Source organism: Syngnathus leptorhynchus, chromosome 1, assembly GCF_054491065.1.
Source record: "Syngnathus leptorhynchus isolate UIUO chromosome 1, UIUO_Slep, whole genome shotgun sequence".
Classification (NCBI taxonomy): Eukaryota; Metazoa; Chordata; class Actinopteri; order Syngnathiformes; family Syngnathidae; genus Syngnathus; species Syngnathus leptorhynchus.
Window position 1 is genome coordinate 19,079,321 of NC_141195.1, and position 27,240 is coordinate 19,106,560.

The 27,240-nt window shown below is 42.4% G+C and overlaps 2 protein-coding genes across 2 annotated transcripts; one reads left to right on the forward strand and one right to left on the reverse strand.

The window, feature by feature from the left end:
• Positions 1–223: 223 nt before the first annotated feature.
• Positions 224–13,296, reverse strand: spata2 (spermatogenesis associated 2). Its single transcript, XM_085924746.1, has 4 exons — positions 13,277–13,296; positions 7,313–7,445; positions 5,632–6,411; positions 224–4,781 (listed from the first exon to the last, which is right to left on the reverse strand). The coding sequence occupies exons 3-4, from the start codon at positions 5,980–5,982 to the stop codon at positions 3,426–3,428; spliced, it is 1,707 nt and encodes a 568-aa protein (XP_085780872.1). The 5' UTR covers positions 5,983–6,411; positions 7,313–7,445; positions 13,277–13,296; the 3' UTR covers positions 224–3,425.
• On the forward strand, positions 7,730–13,074 carry rnf114 (ring finger protein 114). The gene is made up of 6 exons (XM_085925001.1): positions 7,730–8,520; positions 10,041–10,191; positions 10,472–10,578; positions 11,512–11,626; positions 11,710–11,817; positions 11,900–13,074. Exons 1-6 carry the CDS (start codon positions 8,384–8,386, stop codon positions 11,963–11,965), a joined length of 684 nt encoding a protein of 227 aa, XP_085781127.1. The 5' UTR covers positions 7,730–8,383; the 3' UTR covers positions 11,966–13,074.
• Positions 13,297–27,240: the final 13,944 nt, after the last annotated feature.

A 27,240-nucleotide genomic window follows, 5' to 3' on the forward strand; every position in this document is an offset into this window, starting at 1 on the left:
TGTTCAGCCATTGATCAAAACATGCAGGCCTACTGCAATTCAAGGTGCCTCGGCCTGTTGGTATTTAGCGCCATCTGATGGTCTTACAGAAAAGGCACCGTTATGCCGAACAATTCCCTTCTCATTAAAAAAAACTTTAAAATGAGTAAATAAATATTTTTCTTTATCAGTGAACGTTTCATTCAAGCTCAGAAAAACAGAGAAACGAGTAGCACTTCCGCCCCAGGGTTTTATTCCTTAAATTATCTTACAAAATATCATTTACATTTGTTTGAAATCATTTACAGATATATTTTCACCAGTTAACCATTTGGGCTATTTTCCCTTTCCACCACCAAACATGGCCACATATGGATGTAGAAGGTCCATCTCCTTCAGCAAGACATTGTGCAATTATCTCCAGTGTCAAAAATGGATGGAAGGGAAGGGAGGGGCTAGAGGGTTGTGAGTGCTGTAATATCACACTTATCATCTAAGCCAACCACACAGAGAGGTAAAGGGAGTGTCGACCTCCAAACAGCAGCCTTTAAATGGCCTAAAGAAATATTCCACGCCACAGAATAAAGATCTGGTTTGTCCAACATCAGAAACTCACATCCCATGATAAATGTAAAATACGGCTTTTCCATCATTTAACTCAGCAGCAACCTTGAAAACTGTTTAGCCCTTGAGTGACCTAAATGATCAGTCTTGCTGTTCAGAATCGGAGCGCTTGCGAAAATTGATTGGTTCTCAATGAAAATGTTTTAAGGTCTGCAGACAAGTCTATACTTTAACAAAACAATATCATTTACTGAATGGAGCAATGACAAAATATCAAGGGCAGACCGCAAGATTGGATCCTTTTATCGTTTGTTCTTCGTTTGGCAATATCATGTTTGCAATACTTTTAAAAGTCACCTCTGCTGCTGGTATGACTCACAATGAAAAGCGATGGACACAAAATATGCGTGTGTGTGTGTGTGTGTGTGTGTATATATATATATATATATATATATATATATATATATATATGATTGCACATCTCCCAAGGTCACTGGAGACAGTGATACACAAGTTTGACTCAGCTGATGATCACTGGAGTTTTGTTCGCAAATAAATTTCAAAAGACACCAGAAGAGGCAGAACATCTCCTATAAGTTGTTTTTATAGGAAAAGTGACACAAGAGAAAAGTTTTCGAAAGTAAGAAGTTAAAAAAAAAAAAAAAGTGTGTTCAATCAAACATGCCTAAACAGCAAACTCTGATCTTTGGGTAAACAAAGACTTCATAAATCACAGCTGACTTATTACTTAGCAACATCAAGAGTGAGCGATCACCGAGAGCCATCTCGTAAACACCTTGCTGATGAATCCACACTTGTGGGCGTTTCCGTCCGCTGCAGTACGCAACAGACAGTAATTAGTGTATGCAAATGGCAGATATGAATGTTAAGGCAATGACAACATAATGATCAAAACAAACAGCATGGAAAACACTTCATTAAATGTGGAAAAACCAAAATGTACAACGATCCCTCGCCACTTTGCGCTTCAATTTTCGCAAAGGCGCTACTTTGTGGGTTTATAATTGATCGTATTGCATGCAGCAGCAAACAAGCTGGTGCGTCCTACATTTGCAATGACAGGTAGAATGTGCGAAGGTTCCTGCCTAAATGTTAATAGTGGCTAATTGTTTTTTTTTTTTTTTTGACTATGTAACCAGCACAGAAAAAAAACTAAATTTCACATTAGTATGGGCGTATGCCGCCATCTCAGCAGCACATCAAACTGCAGACTCTGCAGGACTAAAACCCCAGATGGACTAAATGATGCCATCGTGGAGTTTCCTTCACCATGATCTGTAAACAAACCCCAAATGTCCCACATTGACATTTTTTTTTCCAGTGTAGTGTTAAGTGACAGTTAATATGTAGTGTGAGCCGGTGGCATATCAATAATACAGATTTCCGTGAAAACTGAATTACGGTTCACGTCACATTTTTTAAAAACGTGACGATCTTCTCTGCAGATTTTGTGTCCTCCAAGTTACCAAACTGGAAGAAGAAAATAAAAAAGCACGCACTGCACTAAATGTGGGGCCAGTGGTGACCTGTTCTCAAGCGCACAATGTTCTGAGCTATAATGGATATGAACATCCACCAAAAACCATGAGCCTTCAACTTTCAACCACGTGACATCCATCGGAAGCAACGCAAAGCCTCTCTGCAGCATTATACCACAATACATTTACAGGCGCTTCTTTGCATGCATTACTTCGACTGTGACCGGGACGGATACAAGAACAATGTTGGATCGGAATAAAAAATGCTGTTGTTTTTAATTATCTCCGATTGGATAAGTTTACTTGGGATATGTAGGGAAATACAACAAATACTACATCATCATTTCAGGAGGTTAAAACTCTGTAAAGTCACACTGGCTGGAGTGCTTTGAGGTAGACAGAAAGCATGACAGAAAACTTTCACATTATATACTCTTTAAAACAACAAGGTTCATACACTTGAAAAGAATCTGCATGCAATTGATTTGTGGCCCAGACACTTGCTGTGACTCCACCTGAGACTTGACAAGAAACCTCTGTTTTAGTGAGGGCGGGGGGGGGGGGGGCTGCATTATCCTGGACCACAGAGGTTCTGAGATTTGAAACGCGGCTTGAATTCACTACAAATGGGTCAACACATCACACTATGTCAACTTCCCAAGTCAACAGCAGCATCAAAACATCAGCCAGCTGGAAACCATGGAGGGATGTGGCAGGGGTCATTTACAAGGCATGACTTTATAAATAGAATATGGCATCTGATCATTGTCTCAATGAGTCCTTTTGAGATACAGTACGTCCCACCTTGCCTTAATGGCAGATTTTTTTTTTTTTTAAATCTATTTTAAAGTCTCACATTGTTCTACAGAATTGAGATTTAAAAATATATACTTTTATGTTGCTAATTTCCAGTGTCTTTTGTCACTACTTTTCAAGTTTTAAAAAAGTATTTTTTTCATGCTGCAAGATCAGGAGGTATTTTCAGCACACACACGCACAATATATTCTCTATATATTTACTATATAATATATATATATATATATTTTTTTAGCTAACAAGTAAATATTGTGGACTTCATTTTAAATGAGAAGTAATTCAACTTTTTAACTCCAGGTTTTCCTTTTAGGGGACAAAAGTGGAGGAACCGGCTAAGCACTACATTATCACATGACGAGTCAAGAGCGGGTAGCAAGGCAAAATGTAGTAGATTAGATTTAAGGTGGAAACTTAAAGCGGACAATGCGGCCCTACCAACAGTGAGGAAACTTCTACTATTCGGAGTTCAAAAATGGGCAGCGGCGCTTAAGCCACAGTGCGCGGCGGTGCTGCCATTTCAAAGGTGGGGACATAAGAGGAGAGGCAAAAGTCTCAGGGGACCTGGATCACCGGTACACCATGTGCGATATGGTGCCGGATTTGAAGTTGAGCTGATGGTTGGGCACAAACATGTGCTGGGGATTTTTACGGGTGCACAAGTCCTTGCCGTACAAACCCATGCAGGAGTCACATGACACCTTGGAGCAGTTGACGCAGGTGTGGGATGCGCCCGGCTTGTTGCAAAAGCCGCATCGCGATCCTCCCATGCTTATGCGCTCGCCGCTGCCTCCTTTTGGTGTCGTCAAGGCAACGGACTTGCTTGGGAACAGCTTGGTGGACAACAAAGGTTTGTCCACCATGTGGGGGTGAGGGTGTGAGTGAGTGTGTGAGTGGGTCAGTGCAAGAGGGTGGGGGTGGAGAAGATGCGAGTGGGAGTGCGTGTTTGAGTAGACCGAGAGCTTCTCCTTGACGGGAATGTAGCCGTCAATTGGCCGCGTGGCTTTGGGGTGGTACTCCTGCAGGCTACAGCACGGCGAGGGTTCGACGTCGTGACACGCAGCGCACAGGATCACGTCGCACCTCTGGCAGGAGGCCATCGTGGAACAGCCCAGACCACAGCCCTGACACTTCACACTGCCGTGGGACTTGAGCAGCCAGCCGTCTCGCGCATCTCTCGGCTCTCGGGAAGGAGGCCGCGAGGGCGGTTGCCTCCCGCCGGTGCCGCCGCCTCTCTCCGTGTACAAGTCAATTTCATCCAGCGACGAAAGGTGGTAGGATGTGTACGCATCGGCCTGCGAAGGTGACTGGGTGGGGAAGAAATCGGCAATGGGGCTATAGGAAGGGGGCGCCGCCACGGAAAACAGAGATACAGAGGTGTTGGGCCTGATGATCTCATCCTTCATATCCTCCTCGGTGTCCACGAATAGAGGCTCCTTCCTCAGACTCAATGAGGCTTTCAGGATCGGTTTGCTGACCGCTGCGTGCCAGTGACCCGCCCCATCTGTCACGTCGACCGACTTGGACGGCCGGCTACCTCGCCTCAGGTGGTGAGCGTGAGGTCTCTCGATATCGAGAGGCTGCACGGACAGCCGGGCCATATCCGCCCCGAGGCTATCACGTCTGCGGAGGGCCTCGGCGCAGCCGGCTGCGTCGTCCCTGCAGCCTTTGCGAAGTTCCAGCGCTTCCAATTCCGAAGCGGAACCACGGGCCAGAGCCACGACCTCTCCCAGAAGACGACACTCCGCCTGGGCCAGGAAGAGCTCAAAAGCCAACTGGCGGAGATGAGCCGAGCCTCCCGGATGCTCCTGGAAGTAAAACTGCGAGTCGTGGTCACAGATGTAGCCGATTGTGCGCATCAGAGATCGAAGCTCTGCATCGGAGATGGCGGACTTCAGATGGTACACATATGGGCCAGTGAAAGTCTGAAAAAGATTGGACCAACATAATGTGGCCATTCCATGAAATACAATTGCCCGGGCAGATGAATAATTGTACAATCAATTATCTCATCCATTATTTTATTAATTCATTGAATATATTACACAATAATACTGCTTACTGACTAATTATTTTTGTTTATTGGATAATGTTTAATGATTAACTAAAGCCAAATATGCGAGAGGGATGAACTCACCAACAATTTTGAAAGTGAGAGCTACTTCTTCATGCAAAGGGCTACCAGTTTGATGTACACTTCTGAACCACGTCAATTGCGGCTTATACATATATCAGGGCTACAAATTATAATAATAAATGATTAGTTGTACTAAGTTCATTTTGTTTCACTTGTAAATCACTTCACTGGTTCTTTTATCTCAAACAATGTATTTTAGGTCGCATTACCTGGCATCACAACCACACCAGTGACACTCTGGTGAAGGCAGAAGTACACGCCGAAACATGTCAGGTAATGCGACCTAAAATACATTGTTTGAGATAAAAGAACCAGTGAAGTAATCAATTATTTGTATTTTTTTTCCAGAAATTCATTTAGACTCAGTTACTGATTTGGTCTGTAACATGTCAAGCAATTGTTAATCATCGCTTTCCAAAACAAAGGCAGATTTTTGTATCCGCGTTACTTTGATTTCAGTAAATTCTATCAGAGAACATAAACCATTGAGGCTGAAATAAGAGAATTTGGACAATTAAGTTAAAACAATGATCCAATTAGTTCACAGTTAATTTGCTGCTGAAGTAGCTGTTGATTAACCAGCGAATCCAGAAATAAGTTAGCAATTTAAAAATACATGACATAATAATGGACTTTACCTTAATGCATCTGAACTCCTTCTTCCAGGGGAAGAGTAAGAGGTTGGTGCATATGGTTTCCAAAGTGTGGAAAGCTCTCTCAAGGCTCCTAAGGTTGCCTCCTCTTTGGCAGCGAAGTGAACCCTCAACCACTTCATAAAAGCGCACCATGCGGAAACGCTGTGCTGGATCTGGCTGGTAGGCCCCGAGGAGCGCCGTGGCTGTGGAAAGTAGGGCCTCGCTGTCCTTGTGCCTCCCGTTGTCCCCTTCGTGCGAGTTTGCCATCCCACATTTTTCCCCTCCATCTTGAAGGCGCCTCTCCAGTGCCCCCACATATCGACGGAACAGGTCTTCTTTTAACTTTGCATCCATTATATGCAGCAGACTAACAGTCAGCTGGTTTGCTTTTTAGAGAGTGCATCACTCCCTTTGCATAATCTGCACAAGGATGTCACACTGAAGCATCATTTTGGCGCAGCAGCACGCACTCAGTGATGATAACGTGGTGGGGGGAGTAGCGGAGAAATAAGACTCAGCAGCACATCATCTATACAAGAGATGGCGCTTTCAATTGTAGTAGCTCAGCTGCAGGCTGCACGGATGTCTTATTACGAACATCTCCAATCATGGCTCCAAGCCTGACCCGACACACAAGCCAATGTTGTTTTAGATGAGGTCAGAACTTTTGCTTCACTGCCTGTTAAAGAAACGTTGATGTCCATCTGTTGGACGTCACATGTGATTCGAAGTCTTATCAAGACAAAAGTCCCAATGGTGTGATTGTCCCGAGCCAGCGGCAAGCTGTAATGATACAGGGGAACATTTCAATGACACACACATATACTAACGTTACCATTGTCTTTTGCACTAATTTACTGCCTATTGCACTAATTTGCACTCTTGTGTTAAGTGCTATTCGGATCGAAAGATAAACAAATATATATAAAGATATTAATGTACACTCAAAAGTGAGCCCCATACAGTGGGATGGCAACAAAACACAACTGCATGGGCCATGAACTGAATGTTTTAACATGATTCTAACCGATATACTTCCTGTGAACACTACGTGGTCAATTGCAGTGTGTCACATACAGGAATAAATGGAACATTTGGCCTTCGCTCATCTTGCGCGAATGGTGATGAATGTTATCTGTAACGATTGTAAATAATAAAGATCAACAGCATCAAGCATACCCAAGTCTGTCTTTGCAAGAAAAAAACGAGTATTTAGACGCAATTTGCGTTTAAATAATACGATCGTCCAAAGATTGGGAATTGCAGTCCACACACACCAACCCCATCAAACATGAACTGAGGTGAACGAGCGAGATTGCGAGCTAGCGTCTATGCTTTAGCATTCCGTACAATTGCTCCACCCATTTAATCACCATGACAAATTTACTTTGAATTCCGTACACGCCACCATATTTTTTTTTTCTCAAACCCGAAATGACCACGTACAGTGTGGCAAGACCTCCCCCCACCAATGAACAAAATCAGTGAACGCCCATTTCACTGTAGCTGCTTAGCGTTAGCCAGTAGGGTATTCGTCACATCCAAATAAAAACCTTTTCTGTTTCATGTCACGTAACAACTGAGCATCAGTAAATGTCAGATCCTGTATAATCACATTCAATTCGGGCTCAGTTGACGCTTGCAACATTTCATAACGATAGAGACCACCAGTAGCCCATCTTACCTTTGACAAGTGCTAGCCGTAGCTAGCGAAGCCTGCTCAGCTGTTGGAAAGTCCCATCAGCTCAGTGCGGAAGCGTACCACTGAATACGTCATAGATCACGTGAACAGAACGGCGAGGAGGGAAGAGACGCTCCTAAATGGGGGCAGAAAATACTGCTTATTACACGTTAGTCGTATTATATTTTAATATTGCCATTTTTTAAACTACTCCCTCATTTCTCAATCCATTCAAAACATTAAATGTCCAATAGAATGCTTTAAGACCGAAAAATGCTCAGTGGGACATGCAAACTGAACAGAATTGAACCTTGCACCTTTGCGTGCTAACCAGCGCGTCATCATGCCACTATCATTTGTTTTTCAAAGAACATAAAACGTGATGAGTCATTTTATTCACATCTCCAGATATATTTATTCGTGTATCACTAGCAGACTGCCACTGAGCGGAATCGATCCATGTCATAAGTCAGGCAAGTGAGCCCCGACGCGGCCTACACCATCGGATGTACTACTACTACTACTACCATACTATTCTGTTTATAGAAAGAAACATTCGATAAGGGACTGCTATAATAGATACACAATAAAGTGAAATATGGAAAATGCATGGATCAATTCTAATTTATTCAATATATTTTGAATCAACATGGTTTTCTTTTCAATGTTGAATAGAAGATAAAAGCAAAGGGCTGTCGAACAATACAGTATGAGCACTATGAAATGTGGTAAAAGGAACAATGGATCACATAAAATTCTAACAATATCTTGATAATGTACAGTTCTATACATCATGTATTAAATTACATATATACACATAATATTACATGTATTAAAAAGAACAACAGATAACAAAAATCATGACAATGTCTTGAATAGATTATTAATGTATTAAACAACAATGTATGTGTATATTTATGGATGCAATATATTTATTTTCATTATGACGGAGCGTAAAGCTATGCTTGAGATTGATAGTGAGATGACGATGGCAGTAGGCTCCGCCCCCGTACAGGAGCGCATATGACGGGATCACGTGGTTGGTAGCAACCGAACACAGTGAAGAGAAAAGAGATGGCGATGCTCGGCGGCTTCAGCTCGACACAGCACAAGAAAAACGTCTCTGACGCCAACAGCGACGTGTCCGAGTTTATCTGTCCAGTTTGTCTCGAGATATTCGACAGTCCCGTCACAACACAATGCGGCCACACGTAAGTACTTTTTTTTTTGTCTCCATCTGACAGCGATTCGCTTTGACATAGTCTACCATTAGCAAAGCGTGGTTTTAGAGGGGACGATTTGAAAAGAAAATGGTTGTTTAATCGTCTTATCTGCTCGTCCTGGCCACACTTTGGTTGGCCTCTTCTATTTCTTTTTGAAGGCCCTTGTAGCACAATGCTGACGTGCGTGACTGTTGGAACGTTTTGCGTTCTTCCTCGATTTTTTTTTTTTAACCCACGCCTATGAATGCTACGGAGTAAACAATGAGGGAAATAACTTATTTCACCATGTCTTTCTAACCTTTCTTGAGACTAGAGTTAGATCACCTTAACTTATGTCTATTTTTTGTGTGTTACGTCGTCTTGGGCATTTAGCAAAATTGCTGCTGGTTTGCTCAGTATCCGTTTTGTTTACATCAAAACAGACTTCGCATGGGAGTTGTAGTCCTTTTGCTACTGTGTCGATCAAGACTACAAGTCTGTGGCTCTTAACAGTCAGTGCGCAAAAATGAGCCTTAACATCAAGTTCTAAGCGTTGTGTCATTATAAAGTGCCTTTGGTGTCTTCATCAGAATCACTTTGTACGGAAGAGGATTAAGGCCAGTGAAGAAAAAAAGGGGGATGACTTTAAAGTGAGAATTCTCACTTTAAAGTCAGAATTCTGAGGAGAAAAAAAAAGTCAGAATTCTGACTCTACTTCTGAGAATAAAGTCAGAATTCTGACTTTAAATTCACCCCTGGTCTAAATAGTCACAGGATGAATGTGTTTCTTACTTCTGCCACATTGTATTCGTTTTAAGCTTGTTGTTTTGGCTTTCCCCTGTACACCAACTCGTAAGTGGTTAGCACGTCCCCATCACAGTGCAGAGGTTGTCTGTTCGATTACGGCTCTGGCCTTCCTTTGTGGAGTTTGCATGTTTTCACGTGGGTTCTTCCAGTTACTCCGGGATGGTGATGATACATTATATTTGTATTTTTAACCTTATTGCCCATACCTCCTGGCTAACCTTTGTCACAACATAGTCATTAATCTCCAGTTCTGGTTGTATCACATGGATATTATTGCTATTCAGTTGATACTCTGCTTTAATGTCGTTTCAGTCAGACTTCCGTGAAAAATGTACTCGATAACGCAAGCTTTTATTTCTGGTGTTTCACATTTTCGTGGCTATTTTTGCTTATCAATTAGCATGGCTTCTCTGTCTTCTGTGTAGTTTACATCTTGTCATCCTTTTATGAGAATGATACTTGTCAGAAGTGCAATCTATTCGCTGTCAGGAATCGATGATTACTGACTTTGGAGCGACTCCTTCATTGATTCAGCCGCATTAGCTAGTCAGCCGAAGCTCATTAGCAGGCTAGCGGGTACGGTGTAATAAACACGAAGCTTTCCTCGATATTACATCTGAAAGAAAGGAGGACAGGTGACTGTTGATGATGGAGACATCGATGTTGCTTTTGAGATTGATGTGCCAATGTCTGTTGCTAATCGTTCTTTCTTTTCTCCTCAGATTCTGCCAGAGCTGTTTGCAGAAATGTTTGCGTCCACAGAAACCCGCGTGTGCCGTGTGCCGGGCCGCGCTCGGCCATTGCACGAAAGCTGTGGAGCTCGAGGCCCTTATCCAATCATCTGTGGCTGCGTGCAAGGGGTGTGGAGCTCAGGTATGTTTTGGTTGAATAATGAATTTAAACTTTCAATCTGGCCTAACTAGTTTGCGGTGTACAGTGGAACCTCTGTTTTTGGACCCCCCCAAACTGCAAAAGTTAAACCAGCACACACAACAAACCCTGACGTTTTGTCATGAATGACATCCATTTCATTTCTTAATTTTGACTTTGTGATAGTGGTTCCCAAAATAATCTGGGATATAACACAAGTGTAGACGTGGATGCATTTCTTATTCTGAAGGTGTGCCTCTCAATGTGTTGTCTTCCACTTTAGGTGGCCCTTTCTCAGATGAGACTCCACACAGGTGCTTGCCCAAAATACCAGGAGTACATTGAAGAAGGAGTTAGGACCACTGCCCAGAGCCAGCCTGCTATCATCAGGTCAAGAAATAACACAAAGCTGTCCCAAATACCTCTTTCCGTGTCCTTTACAAGGCGTAATAAATTGATTTAATGGCGTTTCAGCACCGGTGGGATTAATTATATCTTGCTATAAACAAATTCTAAGCCTTCAATGCAAGTTAGAGATTCAATACTGCCGACAAGCAAATGCTGAAAGTTTGTTACAAACAAAACCACCATTATGCAAGGACTTTTGTAGCAAAACCAACCTGTTTGAAGAGGAAGTACAAAACAATGCAAATAAGAGGTCACTGATGCGTTCTACCACTGGTTGCTAAAGATTAAAAAAAAAAAAGTCCCCCTATAATATTGTACTTCATAAAAAAAATGGATTTGATCTATTTTTTTTCACCTGAGTGCAATAGACAAAATTGTGCTGCTCCTTCTGTTGTGCGCCTCGTGGCCACCTGGGGGCAGCATAGACATACAGATGTACTACTTCTGGATGGTCTGCGCTCATTCAGTAAGATCTGATAATTTTATTCTTTTTTTAAATAGAATATATCCTATATGCCTGTCAGTTATTATTCAAATATCTGTTGCTGCCACGCTGATTCTTGACTATTCTTTAGTGCTTTACTTTTCATCATTAATGTAGCTGACTTTAAAATTATGTGGTTGTTTTAAATACACATGTAATTCTCGTACTTTTATGTGTAGTTTGGTAAAATATGCTGAACTGCTTCTTGTTGTGAAGTGGCTTGCGTTCACTGCCACCATAACAAGTTTGTTATATCATAATTATCATAATTTGTTTGCAAGCCATAGTGGCGTGGGAAAAAAAATAGAGCCAAACCTGTAATTTGGCTAATTCCAATTTGATCAAAGCCACACACAATAGCATTGAGATCCAAATCAAACAACAAAAAGGAACAAGCAGCATGACTTAAATACTTGCTTGTGTCTCTACAGCCCAGTGCCAAATCGTTACACTTTTACCTGCCCTTACTGCAACTGCCAGAACCTCGATCAAGACGGCCTGGTTGAGCACTGCACTACGCAGCATGCCCGCGATGCACGACAAGTGGTGAGAAGTCCTTTTCGCGATGCCGCATCGACGGCAGCTTCTGCAAAGCAGAAACTCGATTTATCATTAATGTCCCGGTCTAGGTATGCCCCATCTGCGCCTCCATGCCGTGGGGAGACCCAAACTACCGGAGTACCGATTTCTTCCAACACCTGAAGATCAGACACACATTTTCATATGATACCTTTGTTGTAAGCTGCTGCTTTTGTCGTACCGGTGATCATGTTAACTCCAATCAAAACAACATGCTTAACCCTACCATGTTTTGTGCAGGATTACTCTACAGATGAGCACACAATGATCCAGGAGGCTTTACAGCGCTCCCTTCTGGACAACTGAATTGTGTAGAAGAAAAATCTGGAAGAGGAAATCGGCACAAGGGAGAATGGGCATGCGATGTCTTAAGAAGGCAGAGCAGCACGCTATGGTGGGGTCATGAAAAAGGTGGATGGTTATGAGATTGTATCCATGAATATAAAGGTTAATATAACCGAAATAAACCGTGCAACACACTTGAAGAGCATATTGTCTGGTTTAGGTGTGTTGTTGGTGTCATCTCATATCTTCCTACCCAGTGCAGCCTATTGAATATTTACTAACCAATAGAGCAATTCACTAGTTCATGGCCTCGTGTCATCAAACCTCTGATTTGCAAACCATGTTCCTTGTCAATGCAAGGTTAGGGTACTAAACCTGGCTTCACTGAAGAGTTAACATAATTTATGGCAATTACACACAGAGTGGTTCAAAGGGTAGGGTGAGAAGCTTCTTTTCTTTTTTTTTTTTAACATTTTGTGTATTTGGAATGAAATGAGAGGGTCCAACTCAGATGTTTTCTTCTATCACAGATGTTCTCTCCCTTTTCTTTGAACATGTTGGTAGATCTTTTTTTCTCTGTTCTAGAATTATAGGGCTAACAATTCACTCAACCAACTTAATGCAAGTGTGCCGTACTGGCATCCAACTTAATTTATTTTCCATGAGGCAAATCTTTGTGCATGTATTTTAGCCACTTGAGGGCAGTAGCGTCTTACAGGCCAGTGGACAGTTGAAACTACTACTAAAGTACTTAATCTGTGTTCTACTGCTGCTCTTCAAACGATTTCCCTTGAAGTAGTCAGACTACAACATATTACACGTGCAGTTATTGGACTAGCAGAATAACATCGCTTCATATGTGAAAATCAGCTCGCACTCAATTATTACTGTCTGTTTTGGAAAATTGAAAATAAACAAAAGGCCAGTTTGGAGCTTCCCTTATAAGTGGCAGCAGATTGTTACATGATTATTTCAGTTTAATGTCATCTGATGTCAATAATACCTGTCCAATTTTTAATGTGTTTTTCCCTTCTCTTTGCTATACACCTGTTTTCCAGTTACATGTATTCTAAACATATCAAGAGAGTGTAGTCACTGCACACTGCACAATAAACCCAGATGTAGCTGTAGAGCTTTGTGGATTAAATGACTTGAATAGTCAGCAGTCTCCATTCAAATTTTGTTTTGTATGTTAAATGTCTGACCCTTCTACAGGTATGACTACTTGCACAATCTAATGTGAAACACACACACACACACACACACACACACACACACACACAAAGACTCGGGGGCCGCATTCCTACATGTTTTACAAGTTTCCCTTGTTACCTGATTCAGATGATCAGTTCATCCTCACGTTCTGCCGCCTCTAGTATTAGGTTGTCCATCCCTGAGTCCATCAATAGGGCTGTGAATCTGAAAGTAAAATACACAAAATTAAGTTTTCACATTTTTTTCCCTTTCAACCACCAAGAAATTGAACATTTTCCAATGGCTAAGTCACTTGCCTGATTTCATTCCAACAGAGCACACCTTCCATTTACTGAAGGCAGAGAGATCCCCAAGCAAACTGAATTGTGCATTTTCATTTTCTGGGTGGACACTCAATTTGCAGTTTTTTTTTTCCCCATTTCCTAAACTAATAAAAATGATGCTATTCACATTCATGTCACTTAATCAGATAGTATCAGCCCAAGTCCCCAGAAATGGCCGCAATTCTTGATACATTGCATATCTGTAAATTTTGCACTTGTACCTGGATTGTTTTTCTTCTAATCTATTGTGGCACGGTAATGAGTCAAAATCATAAAAATTCAGCCTTTGGGACCTAACCGCCTCAGACAACAGAGTAGAACTCGGGGCAGTTCTGTCATATCAACAAATATGTTGCATTGTATTTATTGCACGCAGTTGTGCTAAACATATGATGCAACTTGAGCCCTTTGGTGTGTGTCGTCTATGGGGAAAGGAAACCCTCTCATCTCCGTTCTATTCCATGCAATTATCTTAGCTAAATGATATTACACTTTGCCACCTAGCTCTGCAGAGAATCTCACACGCCCAACTTCTTGATGTAGCCCCCCTTTCTAGTTTTGCTCTCGGCAGATAGAGAGGAGACGTTTGCTGTGAGAGAACTAACGAGATACTCCAGCGCTCCTGGGCAGGAAGGAAGTTGAACCGAAAAACATGGCAGTGAGAAGTCTTTCTTGTCTGTTTGGTGGCGGAGCTAAAAATGGAGAAGGGAGGCAAGGTAGGGAATAGGCAGGAAAAAAGGGAAAGAAGTGAACACATTGAATAAAAATTTCATAAAGTTCAGTGTGCGGTGTCTTTGATGCAAGCCTTTGCTACTGTGCGGAGTCTGCAGGCTCTGTGGAGGCAGCAATTAATGCTACATGTAGCCTGAGGACTTCTGCGAGAGGTGTGCCCCCCCTCCCCCAATCGTGTCGCATCGTCATTCTACATCCAGACACCCTGCCTGAACCGACCTTTTGTTGTCTTAATTTTGACACTCAGACATTCCCACACACCTTGGAACTGACCTCACTGGTTTATTGGATTAGTGGACGCAACCAGACCAACTCTGTTGATGAAACACATTGGCGCCTTGAGATATCCGTGACCTGACCTTTTCAAGAAATCAGCCATCATTAGGACACTTTTTGACTTGCGAGGGGAAAAGTCAGATAGTGATAGTGTAGTCTGCTTTTTGCCCAAACTCAAATCGGATTGGTATAGAGGCTGGATGGCATTTTAAAGTGGGAAAATAATGAGATTAATGGAACACATTTCAACCGAATCTTGGTAAATGTTTAGTGGGTCTGATTACTGATCATAGTGAGCCGTATGTGGCCCGCAGGCCCTAATGTGAGAACCTCTGTTTTATATGCAGAAATTGTGACGAGAATCCCCCTCAAATGCCAGAAACTTCTCCGCATGTCTCTTTCCTTGTAATTTTGCTGAGCAGGTATCTGCCACGAGGATATAGGCCTTGAGAGAGGAGCGCTGGGAGTTTGTTAACCGCAAAATTCCTCAAAGTCAGGAGAAACAGGAAGAGCGGGAATCTCGCTACCCGGGCGCTGCAGCGAGGCAAGTTGGTCCTCTCAAATGTTTGAACAGAAAGTGCCAGTGGCTTCCCCGACTTCAATACAGGATCTGAACCAACTCCTCTTCCGCTTTTAAACTCTTAACAGCCTCACCCCCTTCACACACACACACCCACATACTGTAAATTGCAAACTCACAATTAAGTAACCAGTCCTAACTTGGATTGAAAAAGTCCTTGAGCCAATTTCCCTCTATAACAGATAAAGTGCAACTTGTGTGGATGTTTGCATGACATTTCTCTCAAATGTGACTCCTGCCAGTAACGTCCAAGAGGTACTCTGAATGTCAAATATTGTTTTTATACATTCTTGCAAATATGGAATTGTGAAAGATGAGGTGTACTTAAATTCTGTGAGGGAAATAAAGTTTGAAGTACCTGAATTTTTTTTTCTTTTTTTAAAAACCTTGCTACTGCAGAAATGTTCTCCTAGAAGTGAAAATGAACATCAATGATTCATACAGCTGTCAAGAGGATTGCTAATCATTATATCCCTAGTTATTTATTTATTTGAGACCTGCACTGCCGCTGTACTAATATTTGAAAGTTGAGTCCTCTAGGGTGTAAATAAAAGTGGTGGTGTGGGGAGGGGGCAACATCCCATGTGGAAAAGCGGGCCAAGTGAGGCGAATGACTCCAAGTTTTAGTCCCCCTCCCTCTCTGTACCCCAGCAGGCCCGGCAAGATGCGGGTGGAAGTGAGCGAGCCCTGCAGCTATTATTCTCCCATTAATTTTTCCATTTGAAATCAAACCTCGACGGGCCTTCATGGGGGAGTAAGAGGAGGAGGAGGGGGAGGAGAGGACGAGAGTGCTGATAACCTAATCAGAGGGGGTTGAACAAATGTTGGTTGTAGCGGCCGGAATGTCCAACAGGGGAGGCCATTTCTCTTTCTAATGAAAACCTCTGGAGTTGCTAGAAAGTATTGCTTCTCCCTTCAAAGTGGTTTAGTAAATAACCGGAAACCAAGAAAACATTCCCAGGCAAGTATAGATGAGGAATTTGGGAAATATATAGTTGGACGTGTGTCAGTGGAATTATGTGGATACGAATGGAGTAATTGAGGGTTTCTTTGGTCATAAAAGGTCATGGGGGGAAACTAATCGACACACTAAGACTGTAAGTCTAAAGGTGTGTTATGAGTACACAAACTTTCTGGTGGTGTGAAAGAATAGTTGAATTAAATACGAGTAAAATGTGCAATATTACAAATCAACATATTACAACTACAGCTTTTAAAATATAAAATTTAAAGCAATTTTTTTGAAAATGTTTCATGTATAGTAAATTTTTTATGTACAGTTCCATTGTATTTAACTTTTAAGTGCAGCATAATACATTTGCACTCTCTTTAAGAATAGTAAAAAAAATTGACATCACTTTAATTCGCAATTAATGTAACTGAATCAATATTTAAGTCCTCGTTATCTCTGCCTCGTTTTCATGAACACGTAAGTAGCTTACTGTAGTCAGTCATGACGATGGTACTTGGAGAGTTAAATCTTTTTTTTATTTTTATTTTGATACTATATGATAATAATTTTAATTATTTGAAAATTGTGTCAAAATGCTGTTCTTTCATTATTTCAGCGGTGATTCAAAACTTGTTCTGATGTTTGCAAGGTTTTAGAAATGATGTCTGGATGTGATGGAAAAATCCACAGTGCATGTACAAGCTGCCCCTGGGTATAGTGCAGGTTCATTCTACTGTATTTGCATAAATCTGATCTGATTTCACCAATAATTTATTTATGCTACTGCAATTTCTTTCTTTATTCATTTAAATTCCAATTGATGTCTTTATTTTATTATTATACACCTTCCACTTGAGGTATTCAGATTTCTGCTGATTACTCAACTTCTCAAATCCAGCCTCACATCTTACACGTTTCCATTGACTTGAGGAAGACCTGTTGACCTCCATTCCTCCAGATCCACTATACACACACCCGTGCGTGCACACCACCTCAATGGGTCTCCTTCAATTCCAATCAGCACGCTCCATCCTGCTTTCCCCGTCTTTCTTTGCAAAAAAAAAAAAAAACGCCAGCGCTTGCTAATCTGTCAATCACAGCTTGTGGTGTTGACGGGGGCCCATGACGGTGGGCCCCGCACCTCCAGCGGCTTGCAGCTCAGAGAAGCTCGATGATTAACCAGGCAGGTACCGAGTCAAAGTGCTGACAGCAGGAACACACTGACAGCTGATTTGGAAGACAATGGTCCCTCTCCCTCTATTTAACTTGTCATGCCAGTCAAAGCATCTTATCCAGGAACCCAAGTGGTAATATCTTGAAAGATGTAAGACGAAGAATTTTATTGGCAATGTTTCATAACAAAAAAAAAATGTCACAGCACACCACCAAACCAAAATGGGACCAAGAATGCATTTACTCTAATAATGATGCCATTGTCTCAATTTACCAACAATTTGTTTGGTGTGAAATGTGTGACTGTGTAAATATAAAAAAATGACTCGACTATTTTCATGTACAAATGGAACCGGGTTGGTTAACTGGATCTTCTGCCTCCCTTGAAAGAGGCAGAAGATCAGTTGTATGAAGGGACTGGAAGTAACGGAGCAATTTGCTGCTCAACTGTTCCGAGGCCAGGTGGGCGTCGATGGCTGCCAATGGATGAAGAATTTTAAATTAGGCAATGTGATTATCTGGGCAATGACTCAAAACAGTTTTTGAGGGCGAGGAAGTGGAATGTTTTGCAATGACCAGGTCCATCACCTGACATACATTTTACTTGCTGATGTGATGATTACACTCGTGTCCATGTCCCAATATTTATGGACCTGACTCTAGTTGTTCATCCTGTCATTATACAATACTGGCACGAATAGATGAACAAAGCGACATTATTTTTAGTCAATAAACAATCATTCTCAAACCACACCTGACGATGTCTCTCGGCACACTAATGTGACCGGTAATCACTACTCTAACACTTTCCAATTATTAACCGCGCCTGCAGTGTACCATTCATATTGAAAAACTTTTTCCCTCCCTCCATTTCCTGTGTTTTGTGTCTTTACAGGAAGGAATGGACGACGCCGGCACATCTGTCAGTCAAAGCCCACCCCTCCATAGTCAGCCGTCCATGCAGCTTCACTGGATCCAGCACCTCCTCAGCTCAATGAGTAACTAACCTGCAGGTATTGAATCAAACTGCTGACAAGCAAGGGGGGGGGGGGGGGGGGGGAGTGGAGGGCTGACGAGACGAGTACAGTGTAGGTGGATGTGAAGAAAGCTACAAAGGGAGTGAGGAGGCTGGGGATGACAATCACGTCATTTTGTGGCCCACCTTGGTGACGTAACCTTTAACTTTGCAAAGAAAGATGGCTCCCTTCCTTTCCTGTCCATCCACTTCCCCCTCCCCTTCCTACTCTAAATGGGTACCCTTTGATGGACTGTGCCTCATCTCGTCTCCTTAGATGCGTGTTGTCAGCGCCGCCATCACTGCCCAGCTAAACATTAATGACTTTCTCGCCTGACAAGTGTTGGCGGGACAAAAGGGAGGTGAAAGGGATACTTGTGGACAAACCAAGGGATGAAAAGGAGAAGTGACGGCTTTATCTGTTTGACAGGTCCTCTTTTGCCTCTCTGAACTTGCGTATATGTATTTGTGCCATCAGCAGATTCTTGGTTTCACATGATGGTTTTATTGCCCTGTTTTTCCTCCCCTCTTTGGAGACGGACCCCCTTTGTACTCTCATTGCCCCTCATCCTTCCTACTGGCATATCTGACATTCCTTCAAGTATCTTTGCACGGCGGTGTGTGTTTTTATCAGCATTTGTGCGCTTCCCTTGGACACTTTATTTTTGTGTGTCTTAGAAAAAGCATCCTGCACTTTGATGCTGCTGCTGGCACTGGTGATGGGGGTAGGGTCACGGGAAGAGATCCCAGAGGGACGTCCTGTGAGTCAAGGAGGGAAAGGAGAAAGAGCATAGTCTGTTGATCGAGATATGCTGTACAGTATGAGGAGGAATAAAGTAGAGATTCTGCAGAGCATAACGATCACCAGATGCTGGACTGATGCTTTGTCAGGCTGACTGGAGTCTTCAGTTCCAGTTTGTTCTTGAGACCATTTTCAGTTTGGTCATTTTAGGTGCACGGTCGATTGGGTGCTGGCTAATACTCCTTGGTTGCTTTCACAGTATTCTTGGTTCATTGTCCAGTTGCACTTTAAGTGCCATCCAATGAGTTCTGAATCATTTGGTTGAATATGAGCAGATAATATTGCCCGACAGAATTCATTCTGCCCCCCCCCTCCATTTCAGAGGTTTGACGTTTTCAGGGGATTACTTTACACATCCACCATGTACACTTCCAGCTCCTTTAGTCAAACCTTTGGACGCTTGTGTGTCCTCCAACTAACCAGAATTCCTTTACTGCAGAGCCATAGGCCTCCTGTGGTGAAGCTACCCACTCGCCTTACGTCTCCCCAGGCAGCCTCGATCCTCCCCGGGTTCTCGAAGCAATGATTAACTCTGGTTCTGATCAATGCTTTTGCTGACTCTGATTCATCACTGGCGTCTTGCAGCTGCCATGTAAAGGAAGCGTCAACTCTGTGCTACTCGTGACAGAGCATACCCTCTCCATCAGTTACACAAGGGTGCACATGCACACACAGGAGGTGGCCAGAATAACAGGCGCATGTGACAATGCCAGGTAATCTAGCTTTTTGATGGACACACTACAGTTTGAGTTATTGTGGATCAGGGATGTCAAACTCATTTTTTGGCGTAGTTTCAACGTCTTCTATAAACAATATAGGCTACAAAACAAACCGATGATTTTTTTTGAATTTTTTAAAAAGACAAATGATAATAAAAATTACAAGCAATGTTTCTTTTTTTTTTTTTAGAAGTGAAGACAATTTCTAATTTGAGTCATGAAGTCGATGCCAAATTTGTCTTTGCGGGCCACATAAAACGATGTGGCGGGCCGTATCTGCCCCGAGGCCTTGAGTTTGACACCTATGTTGTAGATGTTTCTCCTACTATGTGCCACTTGTTTCTGCAGATCTGTCCATCCTCTTGTCAATCTAGCCCATTACTAAACAACAATCTGTGATTTTGTTTTTGCTGTGAGTTCTTTTTACTCCAATATCACAGTTAGATGGACATAGAGAGAATGAGATAAATATAGGGAAAAAAAAGCAAAAGGAGGAACTAAGAGAAAGACTGACATCGCTTGTCACCCACCGGTGCTTTACCTTGACAGCAGGGGAAGCCCTGATTTCCTGAAGATGACAGGAAGCACAATGGCTGGGTGTTCTGTCAGCACATCCTTCTCACACGGCCCGGTTAATGATTCTGCAGCCACAGCCGAACTGGAGAGCGAGATGAACCCAGGGAGCCACGAGGAGGAAAAGGAGGTGGAGCGGCTGGCATTCTCCTACATTTGAAGTGACATCGTAGCCGCATTAGGAATGATGGGTTGTTTTTGTCATTTTAATTACCCTCAATCAGAAATGTTCAAACTCCCAGCATTTGTTAATGAGGCGGAACAAAAGGAACATGTCACACATGTTTAGCATTCAACCACACTGTTAGTCATAGAGCTAATATGACACGGAATGAATAAGTCTGAACTTTTGATGCACGCTATACATACACCATATTGCTTTTTGTAGTGTTCATATCTTTTTCATACATATCAATACATCAATCCATTTCCTATACTGCTTTTCAGTTGTCTCCCTGGAGACTGCGCCCCAGGAGTTGGTTCAAGTATTAACCCACTACTGCTTAACAATATCGCTGACTGTTGTGTGGATCAAAGTTATCATGTCGAGGACAACGAAGCCTTTCACTTGGCCTGTACAGCCTGTCCACTCCGTCTTAAGCAGCCCATTCAGAGAAGTAGCTTTTCAGACGCTTCCATCCTCCTCCAACTCATTTCCCTTTGGTTTTTTTCATTCTCCTTCTACTTTTCAGCACTCCTTCCTTCATACACCAACCGATCATCTAATTCCACCTGACCCTTTTTTCGTGGCCTGTGCACCCCACGTCCTTCTCTATCTGTCCATCCATCTTCTCGTCTGTCACCTGGCTGAGTAATCACATGCACATTTGATAAGGCTAGTTAGGTGGGTCATAAAAAGTTGATGCTTGTGCTGTTGGAGCCTCATTTATTATCCGTGCTAATGTAACAGTACGGAGTGGGACAAGAGCGAGATAGAAGTGCAAGAGGTTGTGGGGAGAGAGAGAGGCAGAGAGGCCACCGCATTAAGAGATCATTACCCGTCTATATGCTGTGTCCCTTGCTTTCAATGCTACATAGTAAGTCCTCTTTATGCTTTATGGCTTGGATGATGCCAAAGCTTTCTGTATTTAAGTGTTCCATAGCCACTAAGAGTTCAAGATGCTTATAGCACAGGACGCAGTTACCATTGTCTAACCGCAGAACTATTGGCTGTAGCTCTAATGCTTGCTTCTCCACTGTTTACCTTACTTTTATGTGCGTGCAGTGGATTGGCTTTCAGTATGCATTATACAGTGTACGGTGCAATTAGAACAACTGCAACAAAAACATACAAAAGTTGCTTGGCCGATGAGTGATGTCAGAACTCAGGATGTCTTTCACCTGAGATATTTAGCCCATTTTTAGAATCTTCTCACACAACACACATTGACTTTTGCATCAACAAAAGATACCTACCCTGGAGGTTGCCAAGCGAAAACATGTCCACCTTCTGGTAGTGAAATATCAAATATTATAAAATCTTTCAAAATTCCAAAATATGTTTGTTCAGCTTTCTAACTGACACATGATCCTTCATGTTCTCATAAAGCCAAAAATATCCACTCTGTCATTTTCTACCCTGTCAGCAACCTCACATTGCTGTTTCTGTATTGTCTGCTTGCAATTAATTTAGTTTGATCAATATGCTTTTTGAATAGGGTAATATCTACTGAGTACAAAAAATACAAAGCTCATAACCTTTTTTTTGCGTAAAATGGGGCCGCCTCCATGTCAATCGTTACTGGATGTGTGTATTGTTTATGTTGATTGGGATTTTTGCCTGAAAAGCGCAACCAAATTGGAAGATGAAATTTTAGTTTGAAATCCTCCCATGAAATTCCACAAGATAATATAATATGCACTAAACTATATGAGCAAACTCTACACTGCCATTGTCCAAACATCAGACATTCTGTGAGTGGGGGGCATGATAGGAACAAACAGATGGCGTATGGGCATGTATGAGTGTGTTAGTGCAAGGGGAAGGATCCAGGGGGGTGCAGAGATCTTGATAGATTGGCCTGGGAGAACTACGATGCAGATCCACTCATCACGATTGATGTTCTGCCATTTTGCTTTAAGTGCAATTAAATTGCCCCCTGTGTTAAAAAGCTGGCTTACGCTACATTTCCCTTGCGTTTTCCTTCACCTGCACATCCCTGCCGCACCTCCTTGCAGCTTTCTGTCGGAGCTTTCCTGGCATGATGTACAACTATCCATAAGCTTGGACTTTTTCCACAAAGCCTGCATAGTAGTTTAGAAATCGATGCACCCTAAAAGTTGTAATGACTTTCTGGTTGTTGCCATACCGCAGAATTGATTACTTGTACATTAGTGCATGGTAATGTGTAATAATGTATAGTGATTACTGAGAGAGGCAGAGAGGAAGTTAAACGTCTTGATGTGGAATTTATGCAAATAATAGGAAACAAATGAACACGTTGGTATTGATTCTATCGATACTCGATCGATCTGCACAGCCGCATCATTTACCATTCCTCACCTTTACTGAATTTAACCTCAATTTTTGTGTTTTTAGGTAGGCGTTAATAATGATAATGCTAGCTGTAATGTTAGATTTTAAAGCTAATGTGCTACTGACAAGCTAATTGACGAAAAGACCATTAATATTAAAACTCCTATAGGACATACAGAAATATCCAAAATTTCTATTTAAGTCAATTTCTGTTATTATGATATGTATATTGCCTTTCAAACACAAGTTTAAAAATATCCATAGATATTTTGCAGGACTCACAATAGACTATTTAAAAGATTGTAAACAATGTGACGTCATTTATGGGTATCGGCTAAGCTGGAGGCAAAACTATTCAGTAGGCTACGCTTGCTTGAATGTGATAACAGTGAGGAACGAGTTTAAATCGTCCTCTGGCTGCTTGGCCACTTTATTATGTCCTCAATTTTCTCCTAACTGGAAATATTTGCAATCATTCAAATTAAATGTCGATCACAGTCCAATCCATCTTTCTGCGTGTCGGCCTCCGTCTCGCTTTTACCTCTATCAGAGTCACGTTGTTAACCTTGTGTCAACAGTGGCGCAGGGCCTATTTGGGCACACTTGATGGATGGGTCTTGGTGGACTTGTCCCATATTATACACGTCAGCTGAGCGAGGTGCAGCACGCGTGTGTCACAGACTCCACCCACACTCGCAGGCTCACGTTTGCCATGTCCTTCCGTGAGCTTGTCACTGTTGTGCGCCATGAAAACACGTTTGGGCCCAAATGGGTGGAGCTTTGACCCCACAATGAAAAACTTTTTTTTTTTTGTTAAATTGACCCATGTCCTTTGCATTAACTACAAGCATCTTTCAAGGAAAACGTAGCCCTGCAAATTTAAATCGTGATATTTTTTATCACACTCATTTCCTAAGACTTTTCATTGTAATTTTGCTTGATGATGTGGAATTTTTTGTCATATAAATATTAACAAATGTGTCCCTGTCACCTGCAACTGCTGCTTCTGTGACATGTTTGTATCTAAAAAAAAAAAAAAAAAGTAATATTAAATGTATGATAATTCCAAATGTAAGATTTTTTTTTTTCTTGCAATTTATGGTGGCAAGGTGGTTGTGGCTGGTGCCTTTATATCATTAGATGCAATCATTTAGTGAATTTCTCTTTTGATATTATTTGTCTTTTTCTACCAAAACTGCATCCGGTTTCATCACCATATGGTTCAGGGGCAGAGATGGCATCGGCGCATGACTGATCACTCGTCAATAACGTGAGTTCATGCAGCATCATTAGTCATCAGTGCTGTCCTGTCACTTCACACAGCTGCTCGCCATCTCTTCCTCCTCCTCTCTTTCTTGTTTTTTTTCTTTTTGACCAACTTTCTCACGTGATTTTTACACTACAGTGGATGCGTGTGGGTTCTCGGGGCTTCCTGCGGTTAGGAGTCCCAAAAAAATGACGTAAGAAGGCCAAGAGTGTCGCGTGTCATGCGTAGGCGGGTGAGTTTAGCTACATGCCATGTGTTCTTTTTTGTCTTTCTAGAAGGGGGTTGTCATAATGTGTCGTCCACTCTGGCTCAGAGGGTCAGATTAACAAGGAGCCTGGCTCCCTCTATGCAGCGGTCCCCTCACAGAGCACAATGACAGGAGCGATCCATCACTTCTGTCTCTAACAGGGTGGGGGTCAGTGGGGGTGGAGGCAATGGGTCTGGCTGATGGAGGGTTATGGAGAACAGGATGGGGCTGGTTAAACTTTAACCAGCTCTCTTCCTACACACTGAAGATCGCATTCAGTAACCATTCTGGGATATGGGGACATTTTGATGTTTGCTCACCCAAGATCCGTGACCCGCCGCCCACTGGGACCCTCTTTCGCCCACTCACAGCCCCTGTTTCCATACGGATCACTATGGTGAGACATCAAACTTTTGGCCATAGCGTGGGAAGAAAGTCATTCTGAGGTCTTCCACCTATGGTCTTTCATTTTTAGAGAGAGTGGATCCTGATTTTTGCACATTCGCCAATTTGGCAAACAATTCTCATTCTCTAATAAACATGCATCGGGGCAGCAGAGCATCACTGGAACAGAAACAATCGGGTGGTAGAAAGTCGGCTTAAGGAAAGTTAAACCTAGGCCTAATCATATCATGTCTGACTACAGACGCAGTACCTCTGGGCTAACACGTTTTTTGATTAATTTGGGTGCAGACAGACAGATACTGAACTATGTGGACATCTGTGGTGGATTGCAGGCATTAATTTGAGTAATTGTCTATGTCAATTCATTGAATGTGTTATGATTATTATTATTATTATCATTATTATTATTATTATTATTGGCGTTGCACAATTATGTCCAAGTGCCCACTTATGCCAAATTTGCCCATGTCAAAAACCAATTGTCTGCTCTCCAGTGTGTTGTAACTATCAGTGCATGAATTTAAAAGGATGTATTTAAAGGGAATGAGAAAAGCCGCTGTTATCGGACATGACTGAAGTCAGCTGTGATCACTTCCACAGTGGCGTCAACCTCCTTCTGTCAGCTCTGCTGGCCTGCGCTCATCTGAGAAATGACCAACACTGGGTCCAACCAGTTTACACCGTTCAGGAAAATAAAGCCCTATGTGTTTCTATATGAAGCAAACAGGCATTTGTACGCATCAAACAAAACTTCAACATGCATCACTTTACTTCCATCTGCCTTGTTTCTGCTTGCGTACGTGCGTGCGCCACTTTCATACACTGTGTCGACACTTTCACAATAACCATTGCCACTGGATCAATAGCAATCGCCCCGCTTGTGATTGCAAAAGGGTTAGTCCCGGGGCACGTCATGGTTATGGCATGAAAAATGATAGCTGGCCTTTTGATAGTCATTTAATACACAGTTGCACGCTTTGATAGAATTTGGCAAAGCCCTCTCCCCGGTGAGTTAACAATGCGTTCGCAAAATCATATTTCCACGGCGGCCCGTTCAATCTTTGGCCCCAGCTCCGGGAAAAACTGCAGTGACAAATGGGATGTGAGCGCACCCTGGGTGGCTGTGAGTCACGTCAGGTGCAGAGCAGGTTGGAGGTGTTAACCCAATGTGTTCCTGTTCACTGGTGCAATCATCTCCATTGATTGAGCAAATGATTGAGAGGGTCTTACCTTACTTTTACGATACCAGCGGGCGGAGTTGAGGGCTGCTGTAAGGAGAAAATACATAAAGGCTTAGGTTTCCTGTTCAATGTGTCTATACACAGAATACTGTTTATATACATTTGCTAAAAGAAGGAGCGTGAAGGTCTTCTTGAACTCCATTATTTTTTATGCACATGTCCATAAGGGTTACAGTTTGATTGAATTAGATTTGATGAGATGACTTGGCTTTCCATGCACAATTAATAATGCAGTGATATCTGCCCATTTGACATGGGGAGAGTGAACGGGCGACAGCATGCTTTGAGATGGGCAGTCAAATAAGGGGAAGGGGGCATAAGGATTTAAGCACTCTTGGGCTGAGAAGGAGGGGAACTGGGGAGATGTCCATTTGTACAAACCTAAGAATCTGTCATGTGTCGGGTCACGTTTTCTTCGCTGAAGCACTGAGGTGCTTTTGACAGCCACGACTTTCTCTCCTTCAACCGTGCGGCAAATGTTATTACCAAAATTGTGTTTGTGGTGTTGCCGAGGCCCGAGACTCTTGGGACAAACGGCAGGGTCACGACAACAGTGATAGACTGAGAGGGGGGGGAACAACCAAGTTTAAAATTGGATCAAGAAAACAAAACAACAAAAAGAAGATGCATAAAGAGTAAACAAACAAAAGAATGATATTGTCTTGTCCAATTAGCTTCACCAAGGATTATCCCAACCAGCATAGAGTATATCCAGGCCTTTGTTAAAGATTTCCTACTTCGGGTCTCTTTGGGCACAGACTTTTAAATATTTCAGCAGTAGAAATTAACTGAGGCCTCAGGGGGGCAATCCTGCACCCGATTGCCCCGGCCTTGCGTTTATGACTCAGTGAGTCTCGGTTTGCCTTGATGAGGGAGGCCATTGGTGCCCAATGTTCAGGTCGACATCTCCCTAACCTTCACAAACAAGGACCAAGGGAGCACCTGAACCAGAGCTCCTCTGTAAAGCACAATTACAAGCTAAAGGCAGGATTTTGTGTTGGTATATGTGTATGATTTCCCCTTTTACAGCTCACTATCAATCTTTAATGAGCCAATGAATATTAACTGGATTTGTAGAAGCTGAGTGTCGACTCCCGTGAGTGTAAGCTTGGGGCCCAAGCTTTAGAAAGGATGGAGAAAAGAAGGGACTGAATCTGGAAGGTGTGCGTGTTGGGGGAGGGTGTGCTGTATATTGTGATTAAATGCAAAAAAGTGGTTATACTCAATTGTGATTGCAATCAGACACCATGGAGAGGACAATCAATGAGATAGTAGTCTGAATCCCCGCCTTGAAAGCCTG

What these genes read in the sequence shown, in the direction of transcription:
- rnf114 (XM_085925001.1), top strand. Translation starts at nt 8,384, where the DNA reads ATGGCGATGCTCGGCGGCTTCAGCTCGACACAGCACAAGAAAAACGTC. An exon ending in CCCGCGATGCACGACAAGTG is followed by an intron (nt 11,627 to 11,709) that starts GTGAGAAGTCCT and finishes GTCCCGGTCTAG; the next exon opens with GTATGCCCCATCTGCGCCTC. An exon ending in TTTCATATGATACCTTTGTT is followed by an intron (nt 11,818 to 11,899) that starts GTAAGCTGCTGC and finishes TGTTTTGTGCAG; the next exon opens with GATTACTCTACAGATGAGCA.
- spata2 (XM_085924746.1), bottom strand. Translation starts at nt 5,982, where the DNA reads ATGGATGCAAAGTTAAAAGAAGACCTGTTCCGTCGATATGTGGGGGCA. An exon ending in AGGAGTTCAGATGCATTAAG is followed by an intron (nt 4,782 to 5,631) that starts GTAAAGTCCATT and finishes AATCTTTTTCAG; the next exon opens with ACTTTCACTGGCCCATATGT.